Source organism: Malaya genurostris, chromosome 3 (assembly GCF_030247185.1).
Source record: "Malaya genurostris strain Urasoe2022 chromosome 3, Malgen_1.1, whole genome shotgun sequence".
NCBI lineage: Eukaryota > Metazoa > Arthropoda > Insecta > Diptera > Culicidae > Malaya > Malaya genurostris.
Window position 1 is genome coordinate 214,189,027 of NC_080572.1, and position 13,980 is coordinate 214,203,006.

The 13,980-nt window shown below is 37.4% G+C and overlaps 1 protein-coding gene across 27 annotated transcripts in view; it reads left to right on the forward strand.

Annotated features, from left to right (window-relative positions):
- Nucleotides 1-13,980, forward strand: part of LOC131434773 (poly(rC)-binding protein 3) — a 731,715-nt gene that overhangs the window by 596,266 nt on the left and 121,469 nt on the right. For 21 of the 27 annotated variants that reach the window (XR_009230388.1, XM_058601873.1, XM_058601870.1 and 18 more), the window contains 2 exons: nucleotides 3,444-3,563; nucleotides 4,141-4,275. Coding sequence is in view for 26 of the 27 variants with exons in the window: in XM_058601873.1 (XP_058457856.1) it covers nucleotides 3,444-3,563; nucleotides 4,141-4,275 (255 nt within the window). In the remaining variant the exon portion in view is untranslated. The remainder of the gene's footprint in view (nucleotides 1-3,443; nucleotides 3,564-4,140; nucleotides 4,276-13,980) is intronic. The other 6 variants (XM_058601888.1, XM_058601889.1, XM_058601890.1 and 3 more) reach the window with 1 other exon arrangement.

Genomic DNA, 13,980 nt, shown 5'->3' on the forward strand with positions numbered 1-13,980 from the left:
GTTATTGAATATTAATTTCATTGCAATGGAATTCAAATCTGCCATCACCAATTAGTAGTAAAGAGAAAGCTCATTACATATTACGAGGGTATCAGGAATCAGAACAAATTGGCTCAAATGGCACGTTCCCTTGATATTTGGAGATTTGTGCCTTGCCATCAATTTGTTTTTAGCATCATTTTCCCGATATATAAGAGGGAAGGATTGAAAGGAAATGGTAAGGTTTGGACTAAGAGGATGGGAAAAATTGACGACACAAAAACACAAAAAAGCAGAAGTAAATTCTGCACCCCTAAAGGGATGCTGAACATTTTGCTGGGGATCACATTTAGTGGAAGCAGAAGTAAATTCTGAACCTCTACGAGGTCCCGAACAGTCTGCTGTAAAACCTATGTAGGTTTGTTACTATGTGCGTTCTTTCTGATGAATGATGCACAATTAATAAAACCTCCAACCCCCGAGAGGATTTGGAGATTTTACAAAAGCGACACCATTCTGCACTCCCGGGAGAATGCAGAACGATTCGCAGTATGTACGAGCAGAAGTAAATTCGGTACCCCATAAAGGATGCCAAACAATCTGCTAAACCCTATTTAAGGTGAATACAGAAAGGATTTGTCCCGGGTTGGCGGTTCAATGCATAGGGTGCTGGTCTTACAAACCAGTTGTCGTATGTTCGAGCCCCGACCTGGAAGAATTCGTAGTGTCAGTAGAATCGTAGCACTAGCCATGTAATGGTTTTGTACACTCTGAATCGGCTGCGAAGTCTGTTGAAACAGAAGGTCAAATTCCACTACAGGAATGTAATACCAAGGCTTTGCTTGGTTTTGCTTACAGAAAGGGTTTATTCACTACAAGAAGAACAATTAACCCTTCTGACTATAGCTCCTTATCACGTTGGGTGAGAAACGAGAGAATATCCTTTTGTTGGCATGTTTGAATGCAGCCCAAGAACGAATCTTGTGCTTTATCCAACTAGTTGTAAGTGGTAAAGCTGGTTCCGGACCAACGAAATCATTCGTTGCACCAGCTCTAGACAACTCATCATTGCCGATTCCATTCTCACAGAATTGCGTACATTTCTGCTTGGAACACAGTACAGTATCTACCAAGTGAATGAGACTGCTCCAGCCTCATTTCACGACAGTAGACACCAGCACCAGCAAGACCATTCAACAGAGAACCGTCCGTATAACAAACTATGTGTTCATCAAATTGTCGTTCCAGACAACCATTCCTCACGAAGAGGATAGCTCACATCGAATGTTTTGAAAGGAAAGCTGCATGTGAGAGTTAGGTCACTAGGAGCGAGTAAATACTCATCCCACGTAACCATTTGAGACCACAAGCGAGTGTGGCTGGTAGCATAATCTAATGGGTTACTGTTCCAAAGCCCTGTAACCTTGAGACGGTATGTACAAGATAATGCTTCTTGTTTTAGGAACACATGTAGTGGTTTAATGTACAGTAGCGCCTCTAGAGCAGCAGTAGGAGTTTTCGTGAATGCTCCTGTTATCGCCCCAAGGACCATCCTTTGGAGATGATTCAGCTTTGACTGAACTGCCGCGACTTCTGCTTTCTGCCACCATACAAGACATCCATATGCTAAAATTGGTCTAACAATAGTTGTGTAGATCCAATGAATGTATCTGGGTTTGAGTCCGAAAAGCTTGTCTGCATTGGCCGAAAGCCATGCAAGCTCTTTTAATCCTGATTCCAATGTGAGCAGACCAATTCAGTTTTGAATCAAGAATAACCCCGACGTATTTAACTTGATCAACCACAGTGACATTTGAACCGTAGAACTGTAACGGACGAGCTCAACAGATCGCAGGGCTTGCTGCATTAAATCAAAGAGAGTGGTAATGCTCTATCATTAAATCGTCGGCAAAATCATAAGTCGGAAATCCAAGGTTATTAAGTTTCCTTAACAAACCATCAGCGACTAGGGTCCAAGATATTCCGTTCACGACTGCATTGTTTAAGCTCCTGCAGCCATTTAGTTCTCGGCACGGAAATACACCTTGACTTAGGAGTTCCTATTTTTGTGGCCTTTTCGACATGGAACCGGAAACCAGTGGATCAATTCTTGGTAGAAAATAATTCCGCCGGATGCCACACGGCTTACCTGTTTGGTGGACTTATACCACCGGTACAGGTGCACCGTAGCGTTATTCTTAGCCAGTTGGGAAACCGCTACCGACACCACACGGCTATCTAGGCTGCTCAGAAAGGGAAGTTGACATTGATGGACAACTTCCATGGATGGCCGAGCAGCCGAGACTTTTCAGGTTTGGAAATGATAATAAATCACAATGTGCCAAATGTGGAGAATACGGTGGATAGGGTAGAAACAATTGACAAGCAATTCGAACGATGTGTTCTTCAATTCGGCGTCGAATCGTCCCAATAAGTCGATATAGTAGAGCCACATAGTTTTTTTTACCCTTCTCGAGGTAATCCGATCGGCAATTGTGTTTCACGCTGTTCAAGTTTAGAATCGTGGCAGAATCCAAGCATGGATTCACTGGTGAACACCAGAAACCATGGAACAAAGCAAACGTGCTCCGGGAAAGGTGAAATCTACACTGTCAACAGGAAAGGTTTTGTTCAATTATCAAGGTGTGATTCACATCGATTATCCCGAGAAGGGTAAAACAACTACGTGGCTCTACTATATCGACTTATTGAGCCGATTCGACGCCGAATTGAAGAAAACATTGTTTGAATTGCGTAACAATTATTTCTGTCCTACCCATCGAATTCTCCACATTTTACCCTTTGTGACTTATTATTGTTTCCAAAATTGAAAAAGTTACAGTTTTTTTTTATAAAGTTTGAACATCGTTTGTTAAGTGTGTTGAGTTCGGTGGAAATTTCTAGGGAAATCATTTACTTAGTCACCCTTAGTCAAATTTAAATTCCATTGCAATGAAATTAGTATTCAATAACGCTTCAATGAAAATCGAACCAACCAGTAAATTAAAACTTGTTCACAGTAACCAACAGTTGTAAATATTTTAAATCCTATTCGATGCATTTGCTTTGGTTTGATGGGTCTCATTTTTTTTATTAATCAGAAAAACACTACACCGAACCCATTCACCACAAGTTTCTGCCCGTCACCCCCCGAAATAGCAACGAGTCATGTCATGACCGAACGTTTTTAACGGCAGCAAGTGGCTCAATTAATCGTTGGAAAATCAGAAATATAATATGTACGTAATTTAATTACTATACTGAATTGACATTGTGGCTTTCTCACAGCACCAGCAGCGGCCTGGACGGTAGAAAAGCTGTGCCTTTCAAGTGGCGAACCCCGAATAGTACTCACCTTTGCTGTAGTCGGTGTATTCAATTAAAAACAAATTAAACGGAATATTATTTCATTACACTCGCATGATCAACTGCTGCTTTCACGCCACTTTTTCATCTCATTCCAGTCGCCCCCGAAAGGAGCCACCATCCCGTACCGGCCAAAGCCCCAGATGAACGGACCGGTCATAGTTGCGAACGGTCAGGCGTACACCATCCAGGGCAATTATGCCGTACCGACACAGGAGGTAAGCCCACACCAATGCGCGCCGTATTGTTCTTAGTTTCCACCAGCCAGTCTTTCTCTAGAACCGAAACCACCACCACCACCACCACCAACATCATCTTTCACAACTATCTTTTTTCATCCGAACCCCTCGTATCGTACGCTTTCGCCGAGAGTAGAGATACTTTGGTCCCTTTTTCGTGTAATTAATTACTTTCGACAGTGTTAGCACTTGAACCTTAATTGAACGGGTCCACACCGCTTACGTTTTTCCTTAATCTTGTTCCCCTTTTGTAGCCCCAAGTGCCTTCTTCCTCTCCAGTCGCTGCTTTGTTCGACATGATTACGTAATGCTAAATCCGATTTTCTTTTTTTCTCTTTCTCTCTATTTCTCTCTTTATCTCTTTCGCACCTTCACCACCGTAACGGCTCGATTTTGCGAATCTAATATCATTTTTTTTCTCTTGAAAACATTTGTCTTTCCGCCACCATCAAACAAAAAACCTGTTTCATTCTACTGTACTACTACTACTACTACTACTACTACTACTATTACTACTACTACTACTACTTTTGAAACATCTCGAACTCGTGTGTAGACCTGCACAGTATTTCCACTAGCCATAGCCGGTGGCTTGCATGCGGCAGGCATCTCAGGTTTAGTCGATCCATTACTAAAAGGAACACATCTACAAGGAGCGATACCTCCACATCATCTACAACCGATACCTGATGTGAGTCTAATCGTGTTTTTGATTGGTGCCAATTGTACACCAGGACGCCAAAGCCCCGCCTGGTCAAAAATCTCCGACCTTCATTCCCAATTCCGACGATAACCGACACCTGTGACCCCCATGATTGATTGATCTAGTCTATTAGTGTAACTGTTGTTCTGGTTTCTGGATGGAATGCAACCCTCTTCCCCGTTATCCTTTGGCATAGCGTTTTCCGCTCTGTAAATATCGTTCATGTTTAATTACTGTAACATTTTTAACCAAACCGCCCCATCCCCCTCGATTATTCGAACGGCTTTGCCAGAGTCTCTTATGTATTAGCTAGAATCCTTCCCACCATCGCAACGTCATTGGCTACTTTGTTTCCACAGTGTTAATTGATCCTGCATTAGCAGAACACTTTCACCCTTTTCCGTCTCCTCCCGCCCCCACTTCCACCATTGGAACCCAACCTGAATTCCTTCTCACACCAACGTCTGTTGTGGTTCAGTGTCCGCTCCTCTGTACAAAGTGTCCCTTGTAGTAAAAGCAGCCGAAATTGTGTCTGTCCTGTGAAGAAAATGATTAGCATTGTTTTGGTGTGAACTAGCCACCCCTTCCCCCTGTTTTTCCATTAGCGTTGTAGTGTTTCCATTGTAGCTGTACTATATAGTGTGCCTGTTGCTTTGGTACTACCGTTTTTTTTGTTTCCTATTTTCCCTGCTACTGTACTCGGGCTCGAGGAAGTTCTGTTATCCTGTTGTCTGTCACTATTGGCGCTATTACAGCTAAGTTTGCTGATTTGGCTACGAGATGATGAATGGTAAATACGCTGCCCACAAATTGGTTGTAGTTGACATAAACAAATTTCGCTATCGTTGTATTCAAATTACGCAGTATTTCGAAAAAAAACTACAACAGACGTTCGAACTGTTGACGTAGCACTACCTAACTTTTCGAGCAGTTGGTATTAAAAACCTGTTTAAAATTGGTTGAGTTACAGATGTTCAAAACCTAACCAATGTTTGTACGGTTTCATTTTCCATATTTCGAATTCGTACTCCTATATAGAAAACAAAGACGTAGTCTTACGTCAATACGGTGGGTGGGTTATAACAGAGACATAACTAGATGACATGAACACGAAAAAACTGACATGTATCATTCACACTTCCGAATGTCGATAACCGTTCTGTCTAGTGATTAGTAATTATACCTATACTAAATAGCAATCTATTCAAGGCGAAAACTTGTCCGGACGCAGAACTGTACACGGTAACTTGGGAGATTCGCGAAGAAAAAAACTACAGAATTGAAAAATGCATGAAACGTTCAGACCTTTTCAGATTTCCGAAATGGATTTTTTTTTTGAAGTCAAATATTTTAGAAATGCATGATAAGTCGGGATCTGGTGCAAGCAAAAAAATTTTTTTTTCGTAAATCGAAAATTTTGTAGTTTTGTAGTTTTGGAGTTTTAAAAAATCGGAATTACACAAGATCTCGACGTTTCATGCATTTCTAAAATAAAACAAGAAAAGCGCGTAACTTCGGAGATTCGCGTACAAAAACCGCATAACTTCGGAATCCGCCAAAAAAAGCCGAGTAAAAAAACCGCATTAAAAGCAGCGTAGATAAAGACCGCAGTGTATTCCAACGGAGGCAAACGTCGTTGCAAGTTCTTTGGAAAAAGAAAATTACTGATTTTAAAAAAACCGATTGCCTAAAATCACTTCGAGGTTGTCCACAATGTGGATGGAATTTTCCTTAAATGCCCAATTTCTGCGATTTGGATACTGGATTCTTGATCTGAAATTTTGACCTGACTCCTAAAACAGAAAGCTTCACCTGAAGCTAAATTCTGAGATCGGTTCTAAACTGAATTCCTGACCTGAAACTGAATTCTGTTCCTGGGTTCTAGAACAGAGCTCTAGAATAAAACAATCGAAATAATGTGCTCATGATGCTCGGGTTAAATTGACCTATTAGGTCAACTGCGCAAGCTAGAATAAAAAACCTTTTTTAATCCACCTAGTCGTGTAATGATACCTTTCTCATATTACTTATATTTTCAAAAACATCACTAATAAATTTGTTTTTCAAACTTGAATAAACTCAAAAACTTTCTTCGAGTATAATCTACCATTACCTTTTCAATTTGTAAACAGTTATGTCAAGTTAATATAGCTTTAAATGTGGCAACCCTGCACGCTATACAAAATTGAACTAAACACGCTGTGTGCTAGGCGTTGGGGTTTTCTTCTGCCGTGCCAGCACGTAACGATGCGTACCGATTTTGCATCATTTTGTATGACAGTTTGAAAGTTTTGATCCCCATCGCCCTATAATTTCGGAACCGGATGTCGGATCTGGATGAAATTGCACAGTATCTTTCAAGACAATGAGAGCTTTAATTCGAATCATGATTGTTGAAAATAGGTTTACCGGTGCGTTCGAAAACAGAAACCGGGGACTAATAGTCCCAAAGTAGATTTATATATCCACCAACTAACGAGGTCTCTAAATTTCTGTTTGAGCTGTTAGTAAAGGGTGATTTTTTAAGAGCTTGAGAACTTTTTTAAACAATAAAACGCATAAAATTTGCAAAATCTCATCCTTTGGTAGTCCTTTTATTTTGGATAAAGAGGGGTTAGAAACTTTGAGACTACTGAGATTGATATCGAAGTTTGGGTTGCATTCATGAAGAGTTTTATCTACTTTTTTAATAATCTCTGGAAGGGGGTCGGCTCTTTGTTTCCTATAAGGGCCGTCATTGATTTTTTTAATTATCAGATTATCATAATCTTCTTTGTCCATAATTACCACTTTGTTTCCCTTATCAGCCTTAACATAAAATACAGGCTTTTCCCGCAATTGTTTCACTATTTCTTTATCACCCATATTTTGTTGATTTTTCAATGAGGTATTTTTAATGATATCAGCTACAATAGTTCTGGCATCATTAATTTGAGAAAAAGAAAGATTACAGTTATTTAGGCCTGTTTCTACGTCTATAATAACTTGTTCGAGATTTACTTTAGAAGAAATTGCATAATTTAACCCAAGATTGAGAAGTTTTGTTTGTTCGTTGGTAAAATTCATTTGGAATGTTATAATCTTCATTTAAAATTAGCGAAACAATATCCCCAAGGTTTCGAAATTTTCCTAAGCAAAGTTAAATTTGCAGAACACTGCGAATCTGAGCGAAAACGAATTCTTCTTCACAAGAAATTCGAAAATTTACGTTTCAAAAATTCCGCACGCCGCCCCCCAAAACCTCCAATACAGTTTTCAGAAGACTTCCTAATCAATCGGTCATCTCAGAATTTTACCAACGAACAAACAAAACTTCTCAATCTTGGGTTAAATTATGCAATTTCTTCTAAAGTAAATCTCGAACAAGTTATTATAGACGTAGAAACAGGCCTAAATAACTGTAATCTTTCTTTTTCTCAAATTAATGATGCCAGAACTATTGTAGCTGATATCATTAAAAATACCTCATTGAAAAATCAACAAAATATGGGTGATAAAGAAATAGTGAAACAATTGCGGGAAAAGCCTGTATTTTATGTTAAGGCTGATAAGGGAAACAAAGTGGTAATTATGGACAAAGAAGATTATGATAATCTGATAATTAAAAAAATCAATGACGGCCCTTATAGGAAACAAAGAGCCGACCCCCTTCCAGATATTATTAAAAAAGTAGATAAAACTCTTCATGAATGCAACCCAAACTTCGATATCAATCTCAGTAGTCTCAAAGTTTCTAACCCCTCTTTATCCAAAATAAAAGGACTACCAAAGGTTCATAAACCTGGTAACGAAATAAGGGAAATCATTTCTTCAGTAGGGGCCCCAACTCAAAAAATATCCAAATGGCTAGTAAAAGAATTCCAATCTATGCCAAAAAAATTCTTCAGTAAATCAGTTCCTAACACACAGGCATTCGTTACTCAACTTCAGAATTCAGGCGAAATCGAAGATGACGAAATGATGGTATCTTTTGATGTAACCGCCTTATTCCCAAGTGTCCCAGTGAAGGACTCAATCAATCTGTTGGAAGATTGGTTACTTCAACAAAATAGTAGTAGTTTATGGAAATGCAAAGTACGGTCTTATCTTACTCTAACCCGGCTTTGCATGGATGTAAATTATTTCAAATTCAGAGGGGAATTTTATAAACAATTACAAGGGGCACCAATGGGCAATCCACTCTCCCCGTTTTTATGTGAATTATTCATGGCAAACCTTGAAGAACTTTTAAATAAGCAGGGATTATTACCTAATCGCTGGTGGAGATACGTAGATGATATATTTTGCATCATCAAACGCAACGATTTATCGAACTTCTTAGAAATAATTAATAATTTACATAAAAATATTAAATTCACCTATGAGGAAGAGAAAGACAACAGTTTACCTTTCTTGGACATTCTTATTGTCCGGGAGGCAAAATCCTTAACTTTCGAAATATATAGGAAGCCAACCAATACGGACCGTGTCATACCAAATACTTCTAATCATTCCCATCAACACAAAATGGCAGCATTCCACCATATGATTCACAGAATGTTATCTTTGCCCCTTAGAAAAGATGCTGCGATAGAAGAGAAAAACTTTATTTTCGAAATTGGAAAGTTCAATGGATATCCAGAGCATACAATTCAAACCATTTTCGATAAAAAATTAAGACTGTTGAAAAAACAATCACTTACAACTTTGACCCCCACTTCTGAAAATTTTAAAAGAATATCAGTGGACTTCAATCAAAACATTTCACACCCACTAAAATCAAAACTAAGAAAATTTGGTTTAGATTTAGTGTTCAGCAGTATGAACTACCAATTGAAAACTCTACTAGGTTCTACAAAAGATCCTACAGAGAATTTGAAAAAGTCTGGGGTATACAAAATCTCGTGTCCTCATTGCGATAAAATATACATCGGACAAACAAAGAGAACACTGGACATTCGCTTCAAGGAACATATCTCAGAAATAGCGAAAGCATCCAAAGAATTGGAAAAGGGACTACCACATCACTTCAAGTCAAAAGTAGCAGAACATGCCTTTTTTGAAGATCATGAACTCACTACTAATGACATAAAAATCTTAAGACAAATTTCCAATCCATGGAAATTAGATTCAGCAGAAAGTTTAGAAATATTCAAAAACAACTCCATCTCTTTATTAAACCGAGACCAAGGGAATAGATCTTCTTGGCTTTTCCAGTTACTACCCATATCCAAGATAAAAACAAACATAGAAAACACAGTCGGTGTTGAACAGTCGTTCGCACCGCACGCGTATAGCTCTTGGCTCCTGGAATTTTTTTCTGGCTACCTAGAGTTTCATTGATTCAAGGCTTCAGTCTTTTTCAAGGCTACCTGAATCAATAACCAAGTGACTAAGTGATACAAAGAGTGATATTAGAGTGACTAAGTGATACAAAGAGTGATATTAGAGTGACTAAGAAATTAATCAGCCTTTTTTAAGGCTAGCTAGGAGTCTAATCGAAGACTAATTTAGCCTAGTTAATTTAATTTAAAATTTCATTAATTTAAAAAATGCCTGCGTCCAACCGGAAAGGCAACAAGCCTAAGGCTAAAAATAATTCAATACGGAATAAATCACAATCCGTTATTCAACATTTTTCTAATAACATTCACGATCTTATAGAATCTGAATGTAAAAATAAAAGACAACGGACGGATTTCCCTTCCATTGATCCTATGCCGTCTAACAATATTTACGAGATTCTTCCTGAATCCGATTGTAGCGACATAGAAGAAAATTCTTCAAAAATTCCCAAAATGGACGCTTGTCGTTCTGGGAAGAAACATCAATCTATGCCACCAGTGACGGTGATGATTTCCGACTTCAAAGCATTCCGTACTGAGCTTTCTACTTTTCTCCCGGAAGTAAAAGTCTCATTTCAAATCGGACGAAGAGGAGAATGTCGAGTCTTGGTGGATCGATTGGAAGATTACGAACGTCTTATTCGATATTTGTCCGAGAAACTTCATAAATTTTATTCATATGATATAAAATCAGACAGACCCTTCAAGGCTGTCTTGAAAGGATTATCAAATGATCAAAGTATTGATGAAATTAAAAATGAACTAAAAGAATTGCTTGGTTTTGCCCCTTCCCAAGTAATACTTATGAAAAAAAAAGAGCGAATGGTACTTCTAAACCACGCTCTGGAATTTCCCATGAACTTTACCTAATACACTTCAATCGAAGTGATGTAAACAATTTGAAAACTTTAGAAAAAGTACGTTTCATTTCCCACATTAAAATTCATTGGGAACATTATAAACGGCATAATCGTATTGCAAACTTAACGCAATGTCGTCGTTGCCAAGGCTTCGGTCATGGAACCAAAAATTGTCATATGGATATACGGTGTTTGAATTGTGGTAAATCGCATTCGAAAGACGTTTGTCCAATGAATGAAACCACTGATAAATTTTCATGTTCAAATTGCAATGGAAATCATAAATCCAATTATTTGAAATGTCCTGTCAGGGAAAAAATTTTAAACGCTCGTTCGCTTCGACAACAAGTCAAATCAACGACCTTAAATTTACAGAACATACCTGAAAATACAGGTACGCCTGCCAATTCATCTTCTAACGAAAACAATTTATTGACAGGTAGATCGACCTCGTCATCATCTTCTTCTAATGTCAGTTATGCTGGTATATTAGGTAGAAATCTATCACCTATTTCTTCTAATGTAAATAATCAAAACACAGGACCGCCTTGCAGTTCTTCTTCTAACGAAAACAATTTATTAATAGGTAGACCGGCCAAATCATCTTCTTCTAATGGCAGTCTACCTACAAATATTCCTTCAATGCCATTCGCTTCTTTAAATGAAGTCGATTTAGGCGATATAACTGAAAATAAAATGATCTACCTACAAGATCAACTTTTTCAAATGATCATCCAAATGAATTCGACTTCATCACTTTTTGAAGCATTTCAAATCGGATGGAAATTTGCAAATAATATTATAATGAATTTAAAATTTAACAGTGATGTTAAATAATTATTTGAATATTTTAAATTGGAATGCTCGATCTTTGAAATCGAGTGAAGATGAATTTTATAATTTTCTCAAAGTTCACAAAATCCATATTGCCATTGTGACAGAAACTTTTCTTAAACCAAATGTCAAATTGAAAAGTAATCCACATTATGTGGTTCATCGATTTGACAGGTTTACTGGAATGGGTGGTGGAGTTGCCATTTTTGTCCAACGGCAAATTAAACATCGAATTTTACCTTCTTTCAATACTAAAGTTATTGAAAGCTTGGGAATCGAAGTTGAAACCATTCATGGAATTTATTTCATCGCTGGAGCATATTTGCCATTCCAATGCACCGGCGAACAATTAAATTTCTTTAAAGGCGATTTGCAAAAACTTACAAGATATCGATCGAAATTTTTCGTAATAGGGGACTTAAATGCTAAGCATGTCCAGTGGAATTGTAGGCAAAATAACAGTAATGGTAAAATACTTCATAATCAACTCTCAGCTGGTTACTTTACAGTTCTTCATCCCAGTAATCCTACTTGTTTCTCTTCCGTGAAAAACCCGTCTACAATTGATCTGGTTCTAACAGATCAAAGTCACATTTGTAGTGAACCGATTACTCATGCTGATTTTGACTCAGATCATCTTCCTGTAACATTCAGACTTTCCAACGAAGCTATAATTAATCCAATTAGTTCTATTTTCAACTATCATAGAGCTAATTGGTTGGATTACAGATCTCACATTGAAAATCATGTGGATCATGAAACTATTTTAGAAAATTCTGCGGACATTGACACAGCAATTGATAATTTGAATCATTATATTATCGAAGCTAGAAATCTTTCAGTTCCCAAAGCTCAAACTAAATTAAATTCTCCTATCATCGATGACAATCTTCAACTGCTCATTCGGTTGAAGAATGTTCGTCGACGACAATATCAACGTTCTCGTGATCCTGCTATGAAAAACATAGTTAAGGATTTACAAAAAGAAATTAAACATAGATTTACTCTTTTGCGAAATGAAAATTTCGCTAAAGAAGTTGAACAAATTAAACCATATTCTAAACCTTTCTGGAAACTTTCTAAGGTTCTTAAGAAACCTCAGAAACCAATTCCTGCTCTCAAGGAAGGAAATCAAATACTTCTTACAAATGGTGAAAAAGCTCAAAAACTTGCTCAGCAGTTCGAGAGTGTCCACAATTTTAATTTAAACGTTGTGAGTCCTATTGAAAATGAAGTCTCACTGAAATATGATCATATTTCAACCCAAGTGTTATCACACGATGACATTATTGAGACGAATCTTGATGAAATTAAATCAATTATTAGGAAACTCAAAAACATGAAGGCTCCTGGTAATGATGGAATTTTTAATATTCTTATTAAAAATCTTCCCGATGTTGCCTTGAGACTCCTGGTTAAAATTTTCAACAAGTGTTTTTCATTAGCTTACTTCCCAAAAAGATGGAAAAACGCTAAAGTAATTCCTATCCTAAAACCTGATAAAAACCCAGCAGAAACATCAAGTTATCGCCCAATTAGCTTACTTTCTTCTATCAGTAAACTTTTTGAAAAAATTATCTTGTTGAGAATGATGACTCATATAAATGAGAATTCAATTTTTTTACCAGAGCAGTTTGGATTTCGTCATGAACATTCAACTACTCATCAACTTGTCAGAGTAACGAACATGATAAAATCAAATAAATCTTCTGGGTTATCCACTGGAGTTGCTCTTCTAGACATAGAAAAAGCATTCGACAGTGTTTGGCACAAAGGTTTAATAGCAAAAATGTCTAATTTCCAGTTTCCTATTTATTTGATCAAAATGATTCAAAATTATTTAACTGATCGTACTCTTCAGGTTAGCTATCAAAATTGTAAATCTGAATTGCTACCCGTACGAGCCGGTGTTCCGCAGGGTTCGAGTGTAGCTCCAATCTTGTATAATATTTTCACTTCTGATCTTCCAAATCTACCCGTTGGTTGTCAGAAATCGCTATTCTGTGACGACACAAGTCTGTTAGCCACAGGTAGAAATCTAAGAGTGATCTGCAGTCGCCTACAAAGAAGTTTAAATATTTTCAGTGATTATCTGTCAAAATGGAAAATTAAACCAAATGCAGCAAAAACGCAATTAATTATCTTTCCTCACAAGCCAAGAGCTTCTTTTCTTAAACCAAACAATAGTCACATTCTCAAATTGAATGGCTTGGAATTGACATGGTCTGATCAAGCTAAATACTTAGGTTTAACGTATGACAAAAATCTCACTTTCAAGGATCACATTGAAGGAATCCAGGCAAAGTGTAATAAATATATTAAATGTTTGTATTCTCTTATAAACAGAAATTCTAAGCTCTGTCTAAAAAACAAATTGTTAATTTATAAACAAATTTTCAGACCAGCCATGCTTTATGCGGTACCAATTTGGTCAAGCTGTTGTTCCACCAGGAAGAAAACGCTTCAAAGGATTCAGAATAAAATTCTGAAAATGATTCTAAAGCGTCCTCCCTGGTTTAGTACAAATGAGTTACACAGACTCACAAATATAGAACCATTAGATGTAATGTCACATAATATTATAAGCAAATTCCGACAAAAATCGATGCAATCTTCAATTGAATCGATTCGATCTCTGTATTAGTTAGTAAGTTAGTATATAAGTTCCTTTTCCC